The sequence below is a fragment of the Bos grunniens genome, chromosome 26 (assembly GCF_055505025.1).
Source record: "Bos grunniens cultivar Pamir isolate PY7600 chromosome 26, Bosgru_T2T1.0, whole genome shotgun sequence".
NCBI lineage: Eukaryota > Metazoa > Chordata > Mammalia > Artiodactyla > Bovidae > Bos > Bos grunniens.
In genome coordinates this window covers 19,618,565-19,644,513 of record NC_141190.1, presented here as the reverse complement: position 1 = coordinate 19,644,513, position 25,949 = coordinate 19,618,565, and the positions used below count along the sequence as shown (strand labels likewise).

At 51.8% G+C, this 25,949-nt stretch overlaps 1 protein-coding gene across 5 annotated transcripts; it reads left to right on the top strand.

Moving 5' to 3' along the window:
- The first annotated feature begins 1,053 nt into the window (after window positions 1–1,053).
- On the top strand, window positions 1,054–25,949 carry PYROXD2 (pyridine nucleotide-disulphide oxidoreductase domain 2). 5 transcript variants are annotated; one of them, XR_015155346.1, is made up of 16 exons: window positions 1,054–1,199; window positions 5,435–5,454; window positions 8,153–8,246; window positions 8,327–8,400; window positions 13,057–13,212; window positions 15,332–15,485; window positions 17,692–17,753; window positions 17,845–17,942; window positions 19,314–19,455; window positions 19,801–19,935; window positions 21,444–21,516; window positions 21,671–21,927; window positions 22,299–22,453; window positions 23,177–23,283; window positions 24,810–24,930; window positions 25,693–25,949. XR_015155346.1 is itself a non-coding variant. In XM_086377705.1 (16 exons), exons 1-16 carry the CDS (start codon window positions 1,073–1,075, stop codon window positions 25,761–25,763), a joined length of 1,746 nt encoding a protein of 581 aa, XP_086233831.1. In that variant the 5' UTR covers window positions 1,054–1,072; the 3' UTR covers window positions 25,764–25,949. The 5 variants fall into 5 exon arrangements, 3 of the variants coding, with proteins under 3 accessions (XP_086233831.1, XP_086233833.1, XP_086233834.1); XM_086377705.1 differs by having other exon boundaries at window positions 21,771–21,927; XM_086377707.1 differs by having other exon boundaries at window positions 5,435–5,494; window positions 21,771–21,927.

Sequence of the window (25,949 nt, the reverse complement as noted above, 5' to 3'; positions counted from 1 at the left end):
TAGAAATGTCCCCAGAAGTCCCTCTTACCCAGAGGCAATTTTCCATATTTTCTCCTAATTGTGAAATGCACTTCCAATAGCAGGTTTCTGGAAGGCTGACAGATGTCAGAGGTGTACAGAGACTCCCAGCCCCTAAGGTGTTTTTATCCTGCATGGGGAATGGTCTAACCAGTGGGCAGGGAGCAGAGGGGCCCCTAATTCAGGACAGGCCACAGGAGAGTGAGCATTTAGCTGAACCTTTTTACAGATGTGCTCTTTAAATCCTTGAGGATTCTTGGGAAATGAGAAAGGTACCAAAACACACAAGAGAAACGTTCAGACCTTCAAAAGAAAAAGGCAAACTCCAGAATCACAGAGAACTGAACTAGCCCCCCAAACCTTGCCAGCTTTGTGAAAGCCTGTGAAGCGGATGGCGCTAAAGCATTTGGGCAAGGACGCGGGGCTCTCTGGGTGTCCCAGGGCAGATGGCCCCCCTCCCCCTGCAGTGTTGCCGAGGCCCTGGTCCTGCAGGCAGCGGATCCCTGAGCCTGCCGCAGGCATAGAGCATCTACCCTCTTACAAGCCGCAAGGACAGGAAGTTGGACCTGAGTCCCTCTCTTTACTTGGATTCCCACCCCCAGCTCATCCTGGACATTGAATTCCTTAATGAGAAGCAGGACAGCACAGGGTAGGGGACAGCCCTTTGGAACACACATGCACAGACGCGCACACACACACACACTTGTCTGAGCCTCAGTGCTCCCCGTCTGGGGCCCACGTGAGGGGTTGCATGACTGGTCGGCACAGCGCCTGGCACAGTGGAGCCCTAGAGAATGAGCAGCACAGTGATCACTCTGGAGGTCTGCAGGCGCAGGACCTCTGCCGGGTTAACAGGTGACTGCCCATGACTCTGCCCCGGGTGGAAGGCCGGGCCGCGGGCAACTCAAGTGTCCCCATTTAGTCGTGGCCCAGGGCCAAGTACGGTAGCTGGGCTGCAGCTCCTCCTCTTCCTCCTTCTCCCTGCTCCTCCCCCTGCCTGGAGAGGCACAAAAGGCTGCTTGCAAGCAAGTTCCCAGCCTGGTCCTGGGCAGAAATGACCACATGTGGCCGAGGGCTCAGGAGGGCCATAGGCGCCTCTCCCCGCCCCACATGGAGACGAGCTCTCTCGGACACCAGGGGACGCCTGAAGCCTGAGTACGATGCAGTGGTGGTAGGCGCAGGTAAAGTGGGCTGGGCTGGAGTTGAGGGGCCAGAGGGCAGCCTGCCCAGAATCCTGGGGTGGTGGTGGGGGGGGTGCCCATCCATGCCCCTGCCCTCTCACTGCTTTGGCACAGGCTGGCCAGGATTTGGGGTGAGAGCAAGTTGCTAGGGTGAAAACTCCACCCGTCTGCGAGCAGATGCCAGGATTCTGGAGCTGGCTCTGCCATCGACTTGCTGTGTGGCCTGGAGCAGATTTTTGCCCTCTCTGGGCTTGAGTCTACCCATCTAAAATGACCAGGGAGGATTAAGTGAGTTCAGGAGTTTCCATGAATCTCCTGTGAAATTAGCTAGTTGCTGCCACATCCTTGGAAAGCATATGGTAGATAAGGGTTGCAAGGAAGGAGCCCTGGTACAACAGACCTGTGAAATCCTGCCGCCCCAAGTGTTCTAGGGCTTCCCTGGTGGCTCATATGGTAAAGAACCTGCCTGCAGTGCAGACCTGGATTTAATCCCTGGGTTGGGAAGATCCCCTGGAGAAGGAAATGGCAACCCAGTCCAGTGTTCTTGCCTAGAGAATCCCATGGATAGAGGAACCTGGCAGGCTACAGTCCACGGGGTCACAAAGAGTCAGACACGACTGACTAGTGTGAGCAATTAACACAAGTGACTTGAGTTCTGGTCACCAGTACCTGACCACTGAGACCATCCTGAGGACACTACAGTCATTCCGTCAAGGGGAGTTAGGGGAAAATAGACACGAGTCCCAGAGGTCCTCTCGCCTGTCTGCAGAAGTGACAGCCCTCACTGCCTTGCCCACCTGGGCTGTACAGGACCTGCTGCGGTGACCCCACTGCGCTTTGCTGAGCCCCAGGGTGCAGGGCACTGGTTCCACCTTGAGCCTGTGAGGCACCAGGCCAGGACCAGGCTCCTTTTCTCGGGGCCTTCCACTCACAGCCTCAAATTCTACTTCTGACATTATTTCCAGCTGGGTTTATACAGAAAGAGGATGACAGGCCTGGAAAGACCTGCTCATCACATGGCTTTAAAGCTGCATCCCTATTTGGGCCTTTCTTCATTTTCATCCCTACGGAGAGCTGTCCTGTGCTGCTAAGTGCTTACCAGTAACCTCTCCAGGGGAGAATGTGTGCATATATATTCATACATAAGTTTATTGTAAATACTGAAGTCAAAGAAGTGTAGCACAGTTTTGCAGGTGAGATATACAATACTCTAAATTCCAGGTGGCCAGTCCACTCAGCAAGTGCTCGTGACTTTTGCTGAACTCAGTGACCAACCTACGGCTGCAATTTGACAAATGAAAATAGTTTTGAAGGAAACATTGTATGATATTTTTATTTTCTTTAAAGAGCAGAAGGATAGTGAAACAAAGATTTATGTCAGAACTTCTCTCCTCCTTCAACAATTGGAATGATCTTGCTCAGTCAAATAATATTTTGCGAACAGGAGAAGAACAGTTCCTCAATTGTTTGCTCTGTTTCACAAGGTAACTGCTGTGGGCACAACTGCCAGTTAAGTTTAATTTGCATTATTAGCATTTTCTCCATCACTTTCTTAAGTCTGCTGCTGCTGCTAAGTCACTTCAGTCATGTCCAACTCTGTGTGACCCCATAGACGGCAGCCCACCAGGCTCCCGTCCCTGGGATTCTCCAGGCAAGAATACTGGAGTGGGTTGCCATTTCCTCCTTCAGTACATGAAAGTGAAAAGTGAAAATGAAGTTGCTCAGTTGTGTTCGACTCTTTGCGACCCCATGGACTGCAGCCCACCAGGCTCCTCCGTCCATGGGATTTCCCAGGCAAGAGTACTAACAACCAACAAAATAACAACCCAGGCCCTGGTGTGTAGTGTTCGTGGATTTCCATGATGTGACTACTCCCACTGCAGCCTTTTTCTAAGTTACCAACGTGGTCTCTGTGAATTTGGGGGAGAGATGCAGCCAGGCATCATCAGGCAGCATGGCCCCTGTATGTGTCCATGGATGTAAGTAACCATGAAGACATAGACAACAGGAAAATATAGTAAAACAGTTAGGAAATGACAAGCTTTGAGTATTTATTACCTTTGTCTTTAATATCATTATTTCATTGTAAGTTTATATAATTTTTATCAGGGGCTGTTTGACAACTGTCTCACCAACTTCCAGGGCTGGGGGACTCCAGCTCCAGTGCCCACTGACTGGGCTCAGTAAACGGAAGTTCCTCCCACCTTTTCTGCCCTTGGAGACAACCCACCCCTGCTGTCTCTTGGCAGAGAGAGTTGATCCTAGGTCCCCAGGTACCTGGGTGAATGGCTCACAAGTGTGTTTCTCAGGTGTGAATTTTTCTTCAACGTTGCTTCTCTGATTGCCAAGCAAGGCAGGAAACCCGGTTTGAAGACTTATCCAACCTGAGTGAGGAGCACAGCGGTATCTTCTGAGATACAGATCATCTCTGCTCCCTGAAGTCACACCAGTAACCTGGCCATCATCCTGATTCAGTTATTTGACCAAATTTGCCTAAAGGATGACCCAAGGAGCTTGTTAAAATGCAGTTCAAGGGCTCCCTACCTGGTGATTAGAGTTCTGAGGGGATCATCACACCTAACCAGCTCTTGGAGTGGATCTCATGTGGCACCTGCAGCCCACACATTCGGGAACCCACGTTCAGCACACCCCTCCCCCCGAATCCCTCTGTGCCTGCTGCCTAAGGAACTCTGCAGTCAGGCCTGGAGATTAGCTGAGCCTGCAGCTTAAGACTCCTTGCAGGGGAAGGGAGAGGTCACCAGAAGCCGCAGGACAAAGTTTCAGCCACAGCTAGAGTGGGGGAGTGGTGGAGGGAGGAGGAACTTGGGCTCTTGGATCCCTGCCCTTTGCCATTTGAGGTCTGTTTGTGCATTTGTGGGCTTACACGTGATGACTGAACTGGACCCTGTTGCCTGGAAGCCTTTATTAGTTTTCCAGGATTTATGATCAGCACTAATTATGGGTCTGCTAAGGCACAAGTGCTTTAGGTATATTACTGGTCATCCTCCCTGCGACACTGCAAGCCCAGCAGGCCCTCTGTTTACATGTGAAAAAGACGCCAGACAGCAGGGCGAGCCCAGGACAGTCTGCCTTTAATCTGTTGTATGTGTTTGAGAGCACGGCTTTTCAGACTTCAGGTTGCAATTCATTCATAATTCCCATCCATCACACTTTTTTAACTTTTTTAAGAAAATTATCAAAAGCAGGTTAAAAACAGTAGTCTATCAACTAGCATTTTTAAATGAAATATAATCAAATAGATCATGACGTGCTTATCACATGATGATTCGATATTAGTTCATGAAACACGTGGGTCTGAGACCACCTGCATCTGAATGACCAGGGAGCTTCTATGAAGTCCGTCCTAGTCCCTGCCCCCAGCCTGCCCAGTAGATTCTGGGGAGGGCTCCGGGAATCGGTGATGACGCACGTTCTTAAGTGACCCTGAAGCTTCTCAGAGCTGGAGAAGCACTTGCTAACCATGGACGTGGTGTGGGATGTGGGACCCCAAACCAAGTTCAGGGCTTGCACCCCAGGGGCTGCCTGCCTAAAATTTTTGGAAAGAAACTTTATACCAGACAAATCTGCCCAATCGTCTAGCACCCTGAAGCACACTCAGCAATTCTAGCGAACGTTGACGCTGTATGTGTTGAGTTCATTTTGAGCTGTTCTATCTCAGGAACACTGGAAACTGACAAAGATTCCCCTTCTGGAGCCCTGTTGTGCGGCATGCTTGGGCAAAGCAAGCCCTGCTTGGCGGCAACTGTCCACATGACCAGCACTTACCTGGATGACCAGGGACACCAGCATCAGAGCACGATCAGGCCTCCCTCTCTTCCTCTAAGTCAACTCTGACGCTTCCTCCGACAGTCATCTGCTCAACCTCCCTTGCTGGAAGCCCAGCAAGGCTTTGTGGGGTCACTTTCATCTGATGCCTGTGGGTTTCCCTTGTCCCCACTCCAGCATGAGCCATTGGCCAAGCCAAGGTGACAGGATTTTTTTCAATTTGGGGCAAGAACCAGGGTTTTGTGATTCCCCAAAGACCAGGTGTCTTACAGTATCAAGCTAGATGCTGTTCCAACATCCAGGTTCAGGGGAGGGGGTCCCCCAGGTTCTGCTACCTTGCCAGGATCTTCATGGGCATGGGGACAGGGGTGGGGGGCCACACTCCTCAAGGAATGTATCTGCCCACTGACCACGGTCACTTTCCTCCCCTCTCCTCTGTCTCGTTGCAGGACACAACGGGCTGGTGGCTGTGAGTCCCTCCCCCTCCGCCCCACTTCACTGGCCCCTGGGTGTGTGACTCCCAGCAGGAGTGTAAGGAAGCCAGCAGGATGAGGGTCGCTGGGGGGAAGCAAAGGCCGGCTGGTCCCCTCACCCCGGTGCTGACCAGTGACAGGCTCAAGAGGACATCCACAGCCCTTAAAGACGATATGGGATTGCTGGCCTCTCCTTAATGCTCATAGGTTTCCCCCTTGACCTTTCAAAAGCAAGGTGATAAACGGCTGGGAAAGTGTGTAATGGACATAACACAGGAGGCAGGTTGGAACTTTAGGGAGCAAGTAACTGGGGCCGGGGGCCCTTTGACTCCAGATGGTGGGCTGTCCTTGTATACAGAGCCAGTGTTCCCCAGCAGGTCTAGGCCAGGCACCACCTTGGGGAACATGCAGCTGCACATGGTCCAAGGTCCACCCTGGAGGCAGTAAGGGAGCCAATCCAGCAGAGAAGGCAGGGCCCTGCCCCGGCACAGCTGGCGTCTGGGTCCCAGGCTGACCGCAGGCCAGGGTGACCCTGAGGCTGTGCTTCTCAAACCAGAGTCCATGTACCCCTAGGAGGCCATAGTGCGTGATCAAGGTTCAGGCCTCAAGATTCACACAGAGCATTCTGAGCAGCGTCTGCTCCAGAATATCAGTGCAGGGGATTCAGCAATGTGGGGAGCCAGGAGACCTGTGTTACGTCTTAATACTTTCCCCAGTATAGCAGTTTTATTCGAACATGTTACAGCAGACATTATTTAACTCAAGTGAAAGTGAAAGTCGCCCAGTTGTGTCCAACTCTTTGCGACCCCATGGACTGTATAGTCCATGGAATTCTCCAGGCCAGAATACTGGAGTGGGTAGCCTTTCCCTTCTCCAGGGGATTGTCCCAACCCCAGGATCAAACCCAGGTCTCCCACATTGCAGGTGGATTCTTTACCAGCTGAGCTGCAAGGGAAGCCTAAGGATACTGGAATAGGTAGCCTATCCCTTCACCAGCTTATCTTCCTGACCCAGGAATCAAACCAGGGAGTCCTGCATTGCAGGCAGATTCTTTACTAACTGGGCTATCAGGGAAGCCCCCTATTTAACTCAACTGATCAGTAATTTAAAACACTGATTTTTGTATTAATATGAACATGGGTTTGTCTCCCAGCTCAGCCACTTTCCACCTGTGAAGGTTAAGGCCAGTCAGCTAATCTCTCTGACCCATGATAAAATGAGAATTAAAATGCCCACCCTCACTGAATTGAGGGGAAGGGAAATAGATGGTGTGCCCTGAGGCCTCAGCTCAAGAAGCCTTGCTCAAAAGGTAACCTTGGGGCATCCCAGGATGAGAGGATATAGGAAGAACTTAACTCTAGGTCGTGCACTTTGCTGGATGATTTGAGGCCAGCTTGAGAAAGTAGGCAGTTGGCCCTAGATTGATTACTGTTGGAGAGTTGGGGGCATCTCTGAACCGTGTCTGCAGGGAGGGGAGGCTAGCATGCAGAGTGGTCGCCACACACACACAGCATCACACATCTTGGCCACGAGAGCCAGTGATTGGGATCTTGAGGTGACCCACAGACCTCGTCTCGTCTTTGCTAAGACACAGCTGTGAAGTGGCCCTGCCCTGTCACCTGTATCGTGGTCTCAGACCACCTCTGTCTGCCGTCATCACTGTGGGACTGTTGACGTCTAACGGGAGAAACACGGCTCACCTCTGAGGCCAGTTTCCAGATGTTGACACCGAGACTCCTCTTTCTCCTTTCTCGTTAGGATATGTCAGGAGCATAGATTCTGTGTACAGACCGGGTGCAGTTTCCACACCTCTACTCATCAGTTCTGGGAACTTGAGCTGTTAGCCTCACTGAGCCTCACTTCCTCCTCTGCAAAATGGGGAGAATCATGGTGCCTACCTCTAAGATGGATCATATGAGACGATGCTCGCACAGCATCTGGCATAGTAGTCACCAGAAGTCTACCTTCTGAGCTACACCATCCGTGTGGTCACCTTGGTTGTGGTGATGGTGGGAGGGCCAGCATTTTAGGTCAGTAGATGGAGGGCTAGTTTGGTTCAACAAATATTTATTGATTTTCCACCAAGTACTAGAGAAAGATGAATACTCTCCCCTGAAACATTTGTTCCCCAAAATGACACCATATTATAATCATAGCTTCATTGACCAAACACATCCCCATGTGCCAGGGACCCATGTCTAAGTTCCTTCTAGGGACCAACTCAGAGAATTCTCACAGCAGCTCTGTGAGGCAGGAAAAGTGGGTGTTGCTATCATCAGCCCCATTTTTGCACAGGAGGAAATTGAGGCCAGATGGATCAGGTACTGAGGTCGCCCCAGCAGGAGAAGAGGGGAGTGGAAAGGTGTGCTCTGTGTTCACACGACACGCCCCCCATGCTGCCTGCTGCAGGCTAGGGAGGAGGGCGAGGCTTGCCGCCACCCTGCCCGGGAGATGGGCACGAGCTCACAGAGGCTCCAGACCTTGCAGGAGGGAAGGTCACCTGGGGCTGGGAAGCGGAGGGGCACAAGCAGTCATGTCAGGCCTCAGAGGACATCTGAGGAGGTGGGCATTTATGAAAGGGTGGGGGAAGGGCATCTCAGAGGCAGGGACAGCTCGAGCCAGCCCTGTGGTGAGGTCCCTGAGACTGCGGGTGGACCCCAGGAATAAAGGGAAGGTCTGTGTGCCTCGTCCCAGGCGGCATACCTGCAGAGATTTGGAGTGAACACGGCGGTCTTCGAGAGACGCCACGTGATCGGGGGTGCGGCTGTCACAGAGGAGATAGTCCCAGGTGAGCCAAAAAGGTGGGTGAGGGGCATGGGGGTGACCACTGCTGATCCCTGTGACTGTCTTCATCCAATTCATCTTCAGGGTTTAAGTTCTCCCGAGCATCCTACCTCCTCAGCCTGCTACGACCGCAGATTTACTCCGAATTGGAGCTGAAGGTAGAGTGTGTGTGTACATGTGTGTGTCCATCCACCTGCTCCATGGTCTGGGGGCTGGGGAAGTGGGCAGCTGCTACTCTTCCCTCTGAGGGTACGTCTATCTCCCATGCTCTCCTTGATGCCTGCCCACAGATGGGCTTTGTCTGGCCCACCTGGTGTCTTAAAGATCGAGAAATTTCATACATAAATCAAATGTCTCAAAGCCCATGTTCCTAGATGCCGCACCAGCTGACCCCTTACATGAATGCCATCTTGGCAGTGCTTTGTCCATCACTCCCTGGGGCCCTGTCCAGCCCCCATAGGAACCCTTGGGCACCTGGGCACCTGAGTTTGCAAAGCTGCCTTAGGTCCTGGGCCCACCTGCTGCCCTCCTTACACTTGAGAGCCAGTCACCATCCTCAGCAACTTGAGCAATCAGACTTTCAGCTCTTCAGGCTCCTGAGCCGTTGTAGGGCATCCTGGGAACTCCCAGTCTGCCCCTGTAGACTCCTTTTAGCCTTGCCTTAGTCCACAGTCTTGGCCCCGCCCTTTCAGATTCCTTTTACCCCTAGCTGCCTTTTTGACAAACACAGTCATGCATTCCTGGAGCCACTTAGCTGCTTGGTGCCTCTGTCACCCACCACTCAGAGAGGGTCCTGGGTGCCATCTGCATATGATGCTGACAGCACTTCAGCACCAACTCTGTGCTGAGTTCGAAATTAATAAGACATTAAGCCATGGTCACCATGAGAGAAATTACTCTTTGAGTCCCTGAGACCGCTAGCACACCTGTCGCCAGCCAGGATCAGGTGGAATCCTGCCAAGGCCTGGGGACGGGTCTCTGTCCCCAGACAAACCAGCCTATCACTGAAGGCAATTTTCAGACACACTAGCTATGCACCGTGGCAAGTGCATGAGTAGGAGTCCCCATTTTATGAGGGAACTCAGGGGATTAAGCTCACACACAAGGAAATGACTGAGGAGCCAAGTCTAACCAACCCCTCCCCCTTGTTCTGAGCTCTGATGTGCCACCGCCAAGGGCGTCTTGATGGCCACCCTGCTCAGCCTCGTGCACTCTGCCGGTGGCCATGGGCCAGGTCTCAAATGTGAGCTCTCAGGACGGACCTCTGTCGTGGGTAGAGCACAAGGCTGCGATTTCAGCCTCTGGACCCTACCTGCTGAGTTTTGAATCTCTGCTCTGCCGTTAGCAGCTGTGTGACTTAGCCTTGCGGTGCCTTGTCTTCCTTATCTGTAAGATGGGGATGTAATCTTACCAGCCTCAGAAGGCTCTTGTAGTAGTTGGTGTTCGCGCATCATTAGCACGGTGCCTGGGGCAGCCGGCTGGGGCTCCAGTACTTTGGCCACCTGATGTGAAAAGCCGACTCTTTGGAAAAGACTCTAATGCTGGGAAAGAGTGAGGGCAGGAGGAGAAGAGGGCGGCAGAGGATGAGATGGTTGGATGGTATCATCGACTCAATGGACATGAGTTTGAGCAGGAGATAGTGAAGGACAGGGAAGCCTGGCATGCTGCAGTCCATGGGGTCACAAGGAGTCAGACAGGACAGTCACTCTCTTTATGGGAAAAAGTCCTGGAATCAGACAAATAAATGAATCGTGTTCAATTACTTAGACCTGAAGCAAACTCTGGGTTCTTCTTGGATACCTTTTTGGGGGGTTATTGATTCATTCATTCAGCAAATGTTGCTGAGTACCTGTCCTGTGCCGGGCCCGGGGAGAAACATGTGTACTGAAGGTGGTGAGGGAGGGTGGCAAGGCTGAGCGCTTAGTGAGAGAACCTCAGGTGGAGGTAAGCACACCTACAGAAAGGAAGCTAAGGCAGCATGACAGTGAGGGCCTGGACGCCCGGCCTGGACTGGTGACCAGGAAACCCTCCCTTGGAGGCGGGGGGAACATCTGAGCTGACATTCAAATGCCAAGCAGTCACCAGCACTGTGGACATCTGAGGGGAGGATATTCCAGGCAGAAGGAAGTGGAAGTGGACAGGCCTCAGGGAAAGGAAGGTCAAGCGGCCAGAGCAGAAGTGCCAGGCAGAGGGGCAGCAGGCAGTAGGGGAGGTGGGCAGGGCCAGAGGAGACTGGGCCTTGTGGGCTGGGAGGAAGGGCCTGCGTTTTATCTGAGCACAGCAGGGAGACAGTAGAGGTGCTGAATCGGGAAGTGAGGTGATGGGATTTATGACTTTATGAAAGATCAGTCCTCTTGGTGGATGGCGTGGATTGTGGTGGAAGCGGTTGCAGGGCAGCTCAGAAGGTGGCAGCTGGGCTGAGGCAGGGCAGGGAGTTGGGGAGATATGGATGAGGTCTGGAGGCTGAGATCTGAGACTTGGTGATGGATGGGAGGCCAAGGGTGAGAGGCTCAGAGGAACTGAGGGTGCCTCCTGCGTGTTAGAGGGTTCACTGTATCAAGAGGAACCAAGCTGGAAATTCCTCCAGTTTGTAATCAAAGAAATTTCCCATCTCAGCATTAGGAAGGATCCTGTGGGTCTCCCAGCCCCACCCCTTCCAACACTTGGATGCACCTCCACAATGCTCAGTCATGGAGATCCTGCCATCTGGAATGCCCATGGTTGGGGGGAGACTTCTGCTGTAATATTGGAAAGGTCTCTTTGGGTTTCTGTGTGTTTTCCTAAAACTTCTGCTCACAGATCTCGTTTCTGTCCTCTGGGGTGGTGCCCTGTCTGCAGCAGTACATTTAGTTAGTCAATAGACTACGTATTGATCACATGGTGTCTAGATGCTGCAGATACAGCACTGAGAAAAAGAGACTCAGCCCCTGAGTTCAGAGAGCTCACATTCTACCTGTGTAGACAGAGGAAAACTAAGTGTGTCATTGACCAGGTGGTGATCAGAGCCAAAGAGTCAGGGGGAGCTGAGCATGCTACTCAGGTAACATCTGAGCAAAGACCTCAAAGAGGTGGGAGCAGACCAAAGTGTATCTGGGGGAAGAAGTCTCTAGAGGCCAAATCTTTCAAGCTGCGTACTTTAAATACATACAGCTCCTTGTATGTCAATCACTCATCCAAAAAGTGGTTTAGGAAAAAAGTCTCTAGAAGGAACAGGATGTCTTTTATTTGTAGGGGTTGCACAGGCCCCTTTTGTTTTATCTCCACCTTCTTTGAAGAAGTAAATGTGCTCTTGGAAAGTTCTGTGTACTAATCAAATATTTGTAAATCAACTATTTTAAATGCATCAAGGGAACTTCCATTTAAAGTGACCATGGAGTAAATGAGTCTGCAAAGTAAATAAAAGGGTTTTTTTATGTGAATAATTTATCTATCTAGTAAGTATGGATTTTCACATAACTGTGGCTTTATTGTGTCTTTCTCAGTCTTAATTATTACTGAAATGGGGGCATTTAAAGACTACTGCTGAGAGCCAGGGCTTTGGAGTCACAGGGATGTGGTTTGAAACCTAGATCCACCTCCCAGTGTGACCTTGAACACGTTTTTCACTTCTCTGAGCCTCTGCTATTGCATTTTACAATGAGGATGATATACTTACAGAACCACTGTGATGGTTCTGTAACCATTGTAACCACTGTAAGCCCCAGTACAGTCCCCGGCACTGGGTAGTGTGGCATGGTGCGATGTGGCATAGCATGGCATGTACGTGTGGCGTCGCATGGTGTGGTATGGTCTGCCACAGTGTGCCTGGGCAAGAAGGATTTTTATACACTTATATCTAAGATAGGAACCAGGACCACATGCCTTGGGAAACTACATGTATATGTTCATGCTAAGTCGCTTCAGTCATGTCCAACTCTCTGTTACCCCATGGACTGTGTAGCCTGCCAGGCTCCCTGGTACATGGGATTCTCCAGGCAAGAATAATGGAATAGGTTGCCATTCCCTTCTCCAGGGGATCTTCCTGACCCAAGGATTGAACCCGCATCTCATGTCTCCTGCATTGGCAGGCGGGTTCTTTACTACTAGCGCCACCTGGGAATCCCCTGGGAACCTGCATACAGGTACCTAAATACATACAGGTCAGTTCAGTTCAGTTCAGTCGCTCAGTCGAGTCCGACTCTTCGTGACCCCATGGACCACAGCATGCCAGGCCTCCCTGTCCATCACCAACTCCCAGAGTCTACTCAAACTCATCTCCATTGAGTTGGTGATACCATCCAACCATCTCATCCTCTGTCATCACCTTCTCCTCCTGCCTTCAGTCTTTCCCAGCATCAGGGTCTTTTCAAATGAGTCAGCTCTTCGCATCAGGTGGCCAAAGTACTGGAGTTTCAGCTTTAGCATCATTCCTTCCAAAGAACACCCAGGGCTAATCTCCTTTAGAATGGACTGGTTAGATCTCCTTGCAGTCCAAGGGACTCTCAAGAGTCTTCTCCAACACCACAGTTCAAAAGCATCAATTCTTCAGCATTCAGCTTTCTTTATAGTCCAACTCTCACATCCATACATGACTACTGGAAAAACCATAGCTTTGATGAGACTTTTGTTGGCAAAGTAAAGTCTCTGCTTTTCAATATGCTGTCTAGTTTGGTTATAACTTTCCTTCCAAGGAGTAAGCGTCTTTTAATTTCATGGCTACAGTCACCATCTGCAGTGATTTTGGAGCAAAAATAATACAGGTCACCTAAGCACAATCAGAGAAGGGTCATGGGCAGAGCCCTTCAAATGTTACCTGTGCTGTCTGTGTTCTGCAGAAACATGGGCTGAGGCTTCATCTTCGAAACCCCTACTCCTTCACCCCCATGCTGGAAGAGGGCACAGGGGGCAAGGTGCCCCGGTCTCTTCTGCTGGGCACAGATATGGTGGAAAATCAGAAGCAGATCGCCCAGTTCTCAAAGAAGGATGCCCAGGTAGGGAAAGTGACCAGCGATGGATCTTCTCCTCCATCTCAGCCTGGAGGCTGCTCTTTTTTCTTTTTAAACATTATTTTCTGAGAGATGGGCTGTCTTAAAAAAAAAAATTATTTGACTGCCCTAGGTCGTATAGTTGCGGTATGTGGGATATTTAGTTGCAACATGTGAAAACTAGATCCCTGACCAGGGATTGAACCTGGGGCCCCTGCATTGGAAGTACAGAAACTTAGCCACTGAAAGGGGAGTCCTTTGGAGGCCACTGTTGAAAGGAAATGGGCCTGGTTGGAATTCTCCCAGAGCAAGTTGTCCAAGGCCACAGGGGTGTGGACAGGCCACCCCATCTGCCCTACAAGGGCTCCAGTCTGTGCCAGCCTTTGATCTTGGGCACTGCAAAGAGAAGGGGTGGAGAACAGTGGCTAAGACCAGTGGACACGGGAGACCCTCAAACCAGTGTGTGTTCAGCATGAAGCCACTGTTCAAGTTTCAAAAGGGAGTCCACTGATATGTCCTTATATTGTATGTGCTTTCTACCTCTCCTTTCAGACAGAATTCCAGGTGGTTTTCCATATTAAAGCACATGAAGATCAAAAAGAAAAAGGGGGGATCAGAGACAGTTAAAGATAGAACAAACTGGATCAGGAATTTAGGACAAGAGAGTTATAATAAATATTCATCTATTTTGGCATCATTCCCTGGCAGCCCAAGGCAAGAATGTGCCCAGGATGATGAGCAGGTCTGATGGAGAAGGCACAGTTTTCCCTTGGGACTGAACTGCGAGGAGTTTCTTGGGTAGCTTTGTCTAGATGAGTCATTGAATGTAATGGGCCTGGTGTGATTGGTTTTACAGACAGAAAAAGATTCTCTGGCCATTTGTTGTACCAACCTAGATACAAGCTGACGGCATAGCATTAACTCATATCTTGGTGGAGACATTTTTCTAAGAAGAACCTGGGTTAAGCAATCCATGGGGGATGATTTTTGTTCTGTTAATCTACTATTGGGTAAAACCAAGAAAACCACATATCCAGCCTCTCTCTTTAACCAGTGGTTTCCTAACCTGGTGGACAATCAGGTCACTAGGGGAGCTTTGCTTTTTTTTTTTAAGTGCTTTGCACATGATTCTTTTGTACAGTTGCACTCTGTAGGTTGCACTCCCTACACTCTCCTCCGAGTCCTACCCATCTCAGATACACTGGAGAGGATTCAGGACAAGACTGGGTCCCTGAGCTAGAAGACAGTGGCCGTGGCCATGGCTGGTGACCACAGGAACAGGAGGCAGAGGCCACATCTCAGTGTGGAAAGTCAGGAGCAGAATTCTGGTTTTGTCTTTGCATGTTGTCACATTGAAGACCTGTTGCAGAGGAAGCTATTTACCTTCATTTTAATCAAGAGTCTCCAGTGCAATTCAACACAGAGCTTTTCTTAATGTAACAGGTGTTAAAATTCCATGGATATATCCAAGAGTTCTAGAACGAAAAATTAAAAGCTCTGAGCTAAAAAGTAAGATAGGGCCTCGGGTGGCATAGATGTCCATCCCTGCTCCTGTCACCCATCCGGGAAGGGGGATCATAACCAGGCTGTCATATGCATTCTGTTGTAGGAGATTGCGGGGTAAAGGGAGGCAGGGTTCTGTTCCTGCTGATGATGAAAGGATGTGGGGGGTGGGGTTTGCAGACCAGGAAGGAACAGTCAACATGCTGGGGTACAGAGCAAGAGATCTTACTTCTACCAGTGAGATATAGAAAGACAGGAGAGAGAGAAGAAACTTGTAAGTGGTCTTTGGTTTATCACAGAGACCATGTCCTAGGGTACTTGAGTTTTCCATGGCCAACAGCTGGCCAGCCTTAGGCTCTTGTGCCTGCCACCTCTGGTGACCTCCTACTATTACTATGCAGACCCTCTGTCACCTGCCCTAGTGCTGACACCAGTGCACAGACCTAGAACTGGGAGTAACCCTGCACAGTCAAGCAGAATCATGCTTGGCAGGGCGTGGGGCCTGACGAATCATCAAGGCTTGGCTGGGAGGCACAGGCCAGGTGGTCTGGAGGGCAGATCATGGGGACAGGGTCCTGTGGAATTCTAGGCAGTGGGACCTTGACTCAGAGCTCTGTTCCAGGCCTTTCCCAAATATGAGGCATTCATGGATCGCTTGGCATTAGCCATTGACCCTCTGCTGGACTCAGCCCCCGTGGACCTGGAGGCCTTCCAGCGGGGTTCCCTGCTACAAAGGCTCAAGTCGCTGTCCACCCTCAAGCCCCTGTGGCAGGCAGGTAAGTCCAAGGGCAGGTATCAGGGCATGATGAATGCCTTCATGTGGCTGAGCCCAGTTTCTCCATGATTGGACATAAGCCTGAACCTCCGAGGCAGCCTGCCAACTTCTGTCAATTAATAGGGGCCGCCTGGAGCACTGTGAGTGAGATGACCTTATCTTAGGCTGGCATGCTCTAAAAATGGAGCCTGAACCAAGGGCTTATGTTCAAGTAGTTCATTTTGAAGGAGGATCCTAGGGAAAGGAGGAGGAACGGGAAAGAGGGAGAGTCAGCACCAGGGTGTGTTACTGAACTGGCCACCACTGTGCGTGATAATGTCCTGCCTGGACCTTCTGAGGAGCCTTAGGGAATCCACGTGACAACGTGCTCAGGGGAAGAGAGGGGAAGCATTTGCCCACTGGGTTCTCTTCCCCAGCGTTCAGAGGTTGCCCCCATGGGTATTAACTCCCACATGAGGCATTAACTTCTGGGTTGTGCATCCATGGGTGCCAAGTGAGTCCCATGGGTACCCTGTCCTGGTGTCAGAGAGGCCCCAGGGAAGACATGAAGAAGAAGCGCATCTTACAGGCCTGAGGTGAGATGCGGTCAGGTTGCACTGCGTGCAGCTGGCTGGAGCCTGCATGGAGCTCGGCACCATAGCCATGGCTGGGGGAGGCTGAGAGAGATGGGGCCGAGAGAGTTTGAAGAGATGCCCCCATACAAGAAGGATGCTGGATGACTGGACTCAGCAAGAAAAATATCTGTGGCCAATTAGTGATGTCTGCCGTGGGTATGAGAAGGGAAGTCTCACCAAGCCTGCTATTATTTTCCACCACTCGTCTAGGGTACAAAGTGTACCCAAACTGTGGTGCTGGAGAAGACTCTTGAGAGTCCCTTGGACAACAAGGAAATCAAAGCAGTCCATCCTAAAGGAAATCAACCCTGAATATTCATTGGAAGGTCTGATGCTGAAGCTAAAGCTCCAGTACTTTGGCCACCTGATGTGAAGAGCCGACTCACTGGAAAAGACCCTGATGCTGGGAAAGATCGAAGGTGGGAGGAGAAGGGGATGACAGAGGATGAGATGGTTGGATGGCATCACCGACTCAATGGACATGAGTTTGAGCAGACTCTGGGAGATAGTGAAGGACAGGGAGGCCTGGTGTGCTGCAGTTCATGGGGTCACAAAGGGTTGGCTACGACTGAGGAACTGAACAACAAACAAGGATACAAAGACCAGTTAAGCGTCTACATTCTACAAAAATACTGAACCAGTTAGCTGTGGTCACAAAGTTGCCACATAACAAACTACAACATTCCAGTGGCATGTAAAAATGAACATTTATTTCTCATGTGTCTGCATGGTTCAGCTGGTCCCAACTGGGCTGAGCTGGTCTGAGCTGGTCTCATGCGTGCATCCGTGGCTGGAGCAGCCCTGCTCCAGGTGCCTCTCATCCTCTTCTTGGAAAATGCTGGCTCGTCCAGGCATGACCTTCTTATATCCATGACAAAAGTGCAGAGGGCAAGCCCCGATGTGCAGGCCAGTTCCAAGCCTCTGGTTGCATCATGTTGGCAAACACTCCAATGGCCAAGCAAATCGTGTGAGCCCAGAAGCAAGAAGTAAGGCAGGTCCACTCAGCTAGGGCGGGAGGCAGTGCAGTTACAGGGCAAAGTGTGTGGACCCGGGGAGGGTGACGGAGCCAAGCTGGTAGAATCTATCACAAATGTCAAGAGCAGACATTGCCTCCCACATCACCAGTCCAAGGAACCTCATGCAATAAACATGCATTAAGCATTCATGTAGTCAACATTTATTGAGCAACTGCTCTGTGCCAGACGGCAAGCTCAGCACTGGGGCAAAATGCCTAGAGTTCATGACCTCTACCTTCAAGGTTCTAGTGCCCAGTTACTCTCTGAGCTAGTTTAAATCAGTGTCAGAGAAATGGGTTAGCCAAACCACTGCCTCCCAGGGTACAGCCTTAGAGAATTCAAAGAGAGTAAGATACAAATTAAAAATGGCCCCCAAATAATTCTAACAGTTAAAATGTACTAAGTGCCTATAGATTTAGAAATGCTTTACCTACCTCATTTAATCCTCACAATAGCTTTTAAGGGTAGAAAATATGACTCCCGTTTTATAGATAAAGAAGCAGGTGCAGAGCCATTAGGATCAAAGTGTTCCCTTCTTGCCTGTCTCGGTTTGCATTTTATGAATCTCGTCTTTCAGGTTGCATCCTGGGAGCCCAGCTGCCCCAGTATTACCAGGTCCTCACAGCTCCAGCCGCCAAGGTGAGTGCTGACCCAGCCTCAGGCTGGACCTCGCCGGGACAGGGCCTCTGCTCCCAGGTAAGCCCTTCTCCATGCCGCTCTGCTTTCCCAGGTGCTGGATCAGTGGTTTGAGTCTGAGCCTCTAAAAGCCACTCTAGCAACGGATGCAGTGATTGGAGCTATGACAAATCCCTACATTCCGGGAAGTGGGTGAGTGTGGCAGGTGAGGGGGGGCAGCGGGAGGGGCGCAGTCACCCCCACAAGAGCGAAAACTATCACTCACTGAACTCACCCGATGAACCAGGCAGGTGCCAGCTACTTCACACAGGATTCATTTAACCCTCAAGGCAACACTGGGGAGCTGTGGTTCAGAGAAGGGAGATAACCTTCCCAAAGTCACCCAGCTAGTAAGGGCAGAGCTGGTTCCCAGCCCGACTTGTCCGAACCCCGCATCCCTGCCAAGTCTTCCTTCTTAGCCACTGCTCCCCACTGCTGCAGTAGAAGAGCCTTGGTCCTGCCTCCCGCTGTGATGTCTCAACATGAGTATCTTCTCTATCTATCTATGCATCATCTATCCATCTACGTATCTATCTAGGCTCTCTTCCCTTCCCACGAAGCCCCGTTGCCTGCCGCTCTCCCGCAGGCCCTTTCCCTGGGTTCCAGGATGCGCACACACACAGACACCTCCACATGGATGGGAAGCTGCCTCTCCTTGTGAGTGGGAGGTGTGCTGACAGCCTCATCCGAGAGGGGGCAGTCAGACACAATGAAGTGTGCAGTTGTGGTATGCCTTAATGAGCCCTGAAGGAGCAGGAATGGAGGGTGTGTGTGTGTGTGTGTAGGGGTAGAGGATGCTGCCAAGTCTTGGGCCGTTTCCAGGGCACCAGAAGATGCAACTAGAAGCTGTCAGTGTGGCTTATCTCTCAAGGGATAAGAGCACCCCTCAGAGGTGGTTTTTCAACACACACTAAGCCAGCCCCAAATTTCCCAGGGCCATGGAAAAGGGGGGTGTGCGTTGGCAAGTGCTTGCAACACCTTGACCAAGATCAACCAGCCAATTAGGAATTTCCAGCTGGGGCCTGCAAGTCCTTTTCTCTGTGGGTGTCCAGGAGGCTTCGCCACTGCCCAGTTTATGAAATGGGCCTTTAAGACATTTTTTTTCCCATTAATTCTTTCAATAAATATGAATGGAGCAGTTGCCTGCACTAGGTGCTGAGGACACCATAGTGAATGGAGCTCAAATCCCCATGGGAGAGGCAGATACAGAATGTGGAGTGGAGGACTATTTACTGTGGGCGTTGTGATGGGAAAACGAGGCAGCGGGCAATGTGATCCAGGCTCAGAGGAGCCCCCATGCGGAAAAGATATTTCATCTGAAACTCTAGGGACAGGAGGAATTAGCCAAACAAAAGAAGAGGGAGGAAGGGGGTTCTAGATTCCAGAACAGCGTGTGCAGATGTAGAACTGCAAGTGGATTATGTGGTCCATTCAAGGCACTGAGAGAGAAAGAATATTTGCACCTAGAATTCTGGGGAGATTATACCCCATCTCCAGCCGCTGATTCTGATTATCTGTCCTCAGGTATGTGCTACTCCATCATGTGATGGGGAGTCTGGAGGGGGTTCGGGGGGCCTGGGGCTATGTCCAGGGTGGCATGGGTGCCCTCTCTGACGCCATCGCAAGCTCCGCCACCGCTCACGGAGTCAGCATCTTCACCGAAAAGGTGAACACCCCTTGATTTTTGGCAAGTATCTTAGAATGGAACACAGTCGCAGATTCAGAGGGTCCTCAGTTTACTGATGGACAAGGCTGGGTTTGGGCTCTGCAGACTGTCGCTGGCTGAGCAGCTGTGACCCAGGCCTGTCCCCTTTGAATTTGCACTACCATCGCATATTTGGGGTGAGCCTTTGCATTGGGGAGTGGGCTGACGCCTCACCAGGATCTGCAGGAAATCGGCAAGGGATGAGAAAGCTGTAGGTCCTAGGAGCAGCACAAACAGCAGAAATCCCCTAAAGCCAACCCTTGTTTCTCCTCCCGGGGGTCCTGGGACTCCTACTGGCGGCCATAGACAGTGGCTAAAGTACAGGTGAGCAGTGGAGGGCGCGTTCAAGGAGTCGTGCTGCAAGATGGCTCGGAGGTGAGGAGCAAAGTGGTGCTGTCCAACGCGTCGCCACAGATCACCTTCCTGAAGTTAACGCCACAGGTGAGGCTGGGGAGGTGAGGCGTCTCCCAGCACGGGACGGCAGTTTGGAACCTGGGGGCTTCAGGGGGCTGCATCAGGGTGGGAGATGTGAATGCCAAGTCTCCCCACATTTGGGGAAGCCCGTCCTTCTCTGCTTACCTGACAGGCAGGTAGCAGCAAGCCTCACAGGTGAGGGAAAGGTCCAGGGAGGTAAGGTGACCGAGCCCAGGCATTTGGTGATTGGCAGAGCCACAGCTAGAACCCAAGTCTGACTTTCAACCCAGAGTTGTTTCTACAGCTTTCTGCTATCCTGATTTTTCCCCTCTAGCCAGCTCTGATTCCACTGTTTATGTCAATAACCCATCATCACATGAACGTTGCATAACAACCCCACAACTGCCGGGCGTATCACAAGAGTTACGGATTAGTACACGGAGCAGGAGCAATCAGTTGATATTGACTGAGTTCAGCTGATCTGGGCTCACCCACACATATTCCAGCAGCTGAGGGGCACTCGTGGGCCCTGCTGACGGCTGTGGCTAGTCCAGGGGTCTCAGTCAGAATGTCCGGGATGACTCAGCCCTGCTCCATGTGTTTCTTATCCCCCAGCGCAATAGTCCAGACATGTCCTCAGGGTCTGGCACAAGGCAAAATGGAGCAAACTCAATCACGCAAGTGCTTCTGTTTGCTCCCTATTTAACATTAGCCTTGTCTCAGAACCAAGCTCAGAGTCATGCTGCTGCTGCTGCTAAGTCGCTTCAGTCATGTCCAACTCTGTGTGACCCCAGAGACAGCAGCCCACGAGGCTCCCCCGTCCTTGGGTCTCTCCAGGCAAGAACACTGGAGTGGGTTGCCATTTCCTTCTCCAATTCATGAAAGTGAAAAGTGGAAGTGAAGTCGCTCAGCCGTGTCCGACTCTTAGCGACCCCATGGACTGCAACCTACCAGGCTCCTCTGTCCATGGGCTTTTCCAGGCAACAGTACTGGAGTCATAGTGGAGGGCAATAGAAAGGGGTGTCCGTATAGGGAGGGGTGGGGACTTGGAATAGCTTTTGCAATTGACCACATGTGCCCTGTCCCCCAAAGATGTGCTAATATGTGTATGAACATGGAGCTCCCAATGACGTGGGGTTTATTCTTGGGGACAAGGCATCATTTTTCTGAGTGATTCCACTAATAAAATTCAACAAACACCAGTTTCAAAAGCATCTTAAGACAATTTTGAGAGCATCAAGACTTCCAAGAGCTTAGAGGCCAGAGGAGAAAGAGGCTGCAGCTCTTGGGCCACATCCATACCAGGAGCTGGTCTGGGCCACTTACCACCAGGACGCTGGCAAAGTACACAGGAAAAAGTGGTTAACACTGAGTGGGAGGAGCCCAGGAGGGCTTCACAGAGGAGGTGTTTTGGCTCACTCTGAGGCGGGGAGAGGATCTCCTGCAGTAGAGATTGAGGGACCAGTCTGAGTAAAGGAGGAAGGCAGCTCCTCTGGGGCCTCAGCCCCCACTAGGGTGGAACCTTCTCTTTTCAGGAGTGGCTTCCTGAGGAGTTCGTGGCGAGAATCGCCCAGCTGGACACCAAGTCGCCTGTTACCAAGATCAATGGTAAGAGGCACAGTGGACAGCAGAACTGTCTTTTCTGAGGTTTTCTGAGCGGGAAATCTCCATGTCTGGGAAAGACTGACCTGTCTCTATTCCCTGCCCCCCAGCCTACCCCCTGTTTGAAGATGAAACACTTTTTCATGCTTCTTGTTTCCAGCCCACCATGTCGGGGAGCAGGCGATGGGTAGAGAAGGAGGGCCCTGGAGGGGCTGAGGACCCAGGCCCCTGGGCCCTGACCCTCCCCTTTGGTCTCTCAGTGGCTGTCAACAGGCTGCCTGACTTCCTGGCAGCCCCCAACACTCCCGGGGGCCAGCCATTGCCCCATCACCAGTGCTCCATCCACCTGAACTGTGAGGACACCCTCCTTGTCCACCAGGCCTTTGAAGACGCCCTGGATGGCCTGCCTTCCAAGAGGTGGGGGACCTGGAGACGCTTGAGCCCCTGGTTAGAGCACAGGGTGTGTGTGGGCGGTGGGGTGCAGAGCCCACTGCACATTTACCTCCCTGGGCCGGCTGGGACCCGAGAGCCTGGAGCCTGGAGATCTGATTGAGTCAGGGACCTGGGGATGAGAGAGCTCCCCGTGGGTGGTCTGGACTGTCCTACTGGTCACCAAGCCTGCGCAGACAAACACCACCATAACCTTACGGAGATGATCCATCCGGCCCCAGCATCCCCAGCTCAGGTCTTCATTTTGTCCCATCATCTCAGAATGGCTCCACGGCCCCTTCTCTCAGGCAGGCGTTGCTCTTCAGGCCCTGCCCTCTCTCCTCCCCTGTCGTACACAGACCTCTGATCGAACTCTGCATCCCTTCCTCGCTGGACCCCACCCTGGCTCCCCCCGGCTGCCACGTCGTCTCCCTCTTCACTCAGTACACGCCCTACACGCTGGCTGGAGGCAAGGCCTGGGATGAGCAGCAGAGAAACGCCTACGCAGACAGAGGTAAGGCGAGCTAGACCGTCGGGTCTCCACAGTGACAGCTGGCTGAGTGGCCTGAATGGGCCCCTCTCCTCCTGATGGCCCCACTCCGGATTAATACCTGCAAGGCCTGTGCCAAGGAGAGAGGAATACCCAGGGAAACCAAAATCAACACAGTGAGTGCCTGCTGGGGTCAGGCTGTGGGCTAAGAAAGGCAAAAAGACATGGTTCTTGCCCTCAGGTTGCTCGCAGTCCAGTGGGGGAGAGTAATAAACCAACCTTACAGTCAACAGACTGTGTGAACCAAAGGAGGAGCCACGAGCCAGAGTGGCAGGAAAGCCTTCCAGAGAAAGGGACATTTGAGCTGGGTTTTAAAGGGTGAATAGGAGTTGACCAGACAGCACAGGGCATTCCAAGCAAAAGAAATAACTTGAGTGGAGCCATGAGGTGAGGAAATCTTTGCATATTCAAGGGGAGACAGAGTTTAGGGCTGGAGTGTAAAGATGGGAAGAAGTGGGAGGCTGGGGTGATCTGAGACCCACAGGCCTTCGTAAAAAATTGTTTATTTGCTGGTGGACTCTGTCGTTTTGTTGTTGTTGTTGTTTTGCTTATTGAGGTATAATTTGCATATGAAAATATTCATTTTAAGTGTAGCGTTTAACGAATTTAGTAAGTTTGCCAAATTGTATAATCATAAGCCTCTTCTCTTCCGTAACGCTGTCTCATTCCCCTGTGTTTGGCACCTAGTGTTTGATTGCATCGAGGCCTACGCACCCGGCTTCAAGGGCTCCGTGGTGGGCAGAGACATCCTCACACCCCCTGACTTGGAGAGAGTCTTTGGGCTTCCTGGGGGGGTGAGTTCGTATAGGACGGGAGGCTCTCGTCACACTCTGCCTTCACTCTCTTTGCACCTCCACTCCCTGACATGCCCACTTGGCTTTATCTTGGCCCTCCACACCCAGCCTTAGGCAGGAAGGGAGGACAGGGGCAGAGACCACAGCGGAGAGAGGACAGAGACAGGGTCAGTTGCAGGCAGTGGGGGAGGAGAGAAGAGATGTAGACGGGAGAGGCAGCGCCCACTGGAGAGATCACCTTACTGTGGGATTTCCGCCCAGACGTCCACATCAGCATCTCCCATCTGCCTTTCTTCAGAGGGGCCTCCCCTCCCCTGAGCAGCTTGATCTCACACTTCTCTTCAATTTATCAACAACTCACTGAGCCTGGAGGCAGGGAGTGGGTAGGCCACCAGAGCCAGTATGGCAGCGACTAGCTCCGATTGGCCATTGCATACGTAGACGTGGCCAGGCCAACGTGAGATGTGTTTCAATATAAAATGCACCCCAGATAGCAAAGACAAAAAAAATGCAGCAAGTCTCATCAATAATTTTAATATCGACCACATGTTGAAATGATATTTTGGATCTGTGGGGTTAAATTAAACATATTATTTAATTGGGTTAAATTAAATGTATTATTAACACTAATTTCACCAGTTTCTTTTTAAGTGTTCATGTGGCTAATGGAAAATCTAAAAGTACATGTGTAGCTCCAATTATATTTTTATCAGACAGCATAGGCTGGCTAGAGAGTGAAGGAGGCCAGGCAGTGGAGAGGGAAGGGAAAGGGTTGAGGTGGAAGGCTTGGGGCAGGTGGATTGAGACATCTTGATAAACGCACGTGTAGAGAAGGGGCTGGAGGGGATGTAAAGGGTCCACCTGGAGGCCGAGGAGGGGGCGGTGGTGCTGTCCGTCCATCCGTCGAGGAGGAAACTCCAGGGAAGAAAACGAGCTCAGCTGGGGACACACTGAAGGGGCAGGTGACGGTCACCCTCACCATGACGTCCAACAGATGTTGGTCTTGTCAGACCTACCCCTCGGGTGTGACCTTCCCCTGCCCCCACACCCCCCTCCTCGTCTGGTCTGACCCAGGCCACTGGAGTAGAACCATACTCGGCCCCAGCACCCTTGTCTGCCACTCACTGTGACCTTGGCCCCCGGGGCCCAGGCTCAGATGGGTGTCTTGGCCAAAGAAACACACATCAGCAGTCAAAATAAATCAAATTCCTCTACTTTTCAAACAGAGTGGGGGGGGGTTCATAGTCCACAACACAATCTTTCAAGTCTCCCTTTTCTCTCCCATTCAGTTTCCTCACCCTCTGAAGATACACCCAACCCTTCCTCCTTCTTGAAAAATGCCTCTAGGAAAATTGCCCCCCAGCCCTGGGACATGTGCCTGTTCCCTCTCTTCCTCTTCTCATTCTGCATCATGAGAGCCCAAAAACACCCTGGAAGGAGAAGAACCTTCCTTGGAGAACAGGGGTGGGGAAGGGGGTGGAGACTGTAAGACTCCTATGTTAATGACTACAGCCCTGCCTCTGCAGAACGTATTCCACTGTGCCATGAGCCTGGACCAGCTGTACTTCGCGCGTCCTGTGCCCCTCCACTCCAGCTACTGCAGCCCGCTCCGGGGCCTGTATCTCTGTGGAAGCGGGGCCCATCCTGGTGAGTGAGCCTCGGTCCCACTACCCCTGGTGGCTGGCGAGGGCTGGCCAGATATCAGAAGCTTGCAGACTGTGGGACAGGATGAATAAGGCGGGAGATGAGAGGGAGGGGAGCGGGGAACTCCCCGGAGAACAAGCCCTCCCCTGCATTGAGAATTCTCCAGCCAGACCCCTCGGGTTCGCTCAGCCCTCTTCGTGAGGCCTGGGGACACGTCCTAGTGGAGGTATCTCTCCAGTTCCCGCTGGGGGTTGTGAGGGACCCATGTCTCTAAATTCAGCGTCCATATTTGAGACCAGTAAGGATCAGCACAGTGCAGTTTCTCAATTTTAAAATTCTTCCCTGCTCACATCGCAGGCCTAATTGACCCCGTGGAGGCTCATCTCATACGGGTGCTTCCTCTGAGCTATTGGGCCTCGGCCTCCCAGACAGGCCCATACCGCCAGGTCTTCCCCTCAACCCCTAGTCCCACATTCTACTTCATGTGCTGGGAGTCTTGCCCCTCAGCTCTCAGGCTGGGAAGGCAAGGGGGACACTTGCTTGGACCAGACACTGGCCCTTCCTGCATGGATTCAGGAAGCCTGGAGGGGAGTCCAGGATCTGTTTTGATCATCGTCCCAGGTGGTTCTGTTACCCATACCCCAGTACCACCCTTCAGTCCTCCCTGTTCTGCTTTGTGGCTGGTGCCTTGGCAATCCCACAGAGGGGATAGAGGGGTGGGAGGGGGGTGAGCACAGCTTTGGCTCATGGGAGGCTCCCTTCCAGGAGGAGGTGTCATGGGAGCCGCTGGACGCAATGCAGCCCACGTGGTCTTCAGGGACCTCAGGAGCATGTGACCTCGAACTAACTCTGACCCAGGAAGATGAATTCACCCTTGAGACGTCAGTTTCCCAGGATATGGCCTGAGGCAAGCAAGTCCTCAAGGCCCAGGCCACTGTTCTGGAAGAAGCGTACAAGTCACATGGGGTCCTGGTTAACCTCTCATCCACAGCTTCATGAATAAACTGGTTTTGCTTTATATA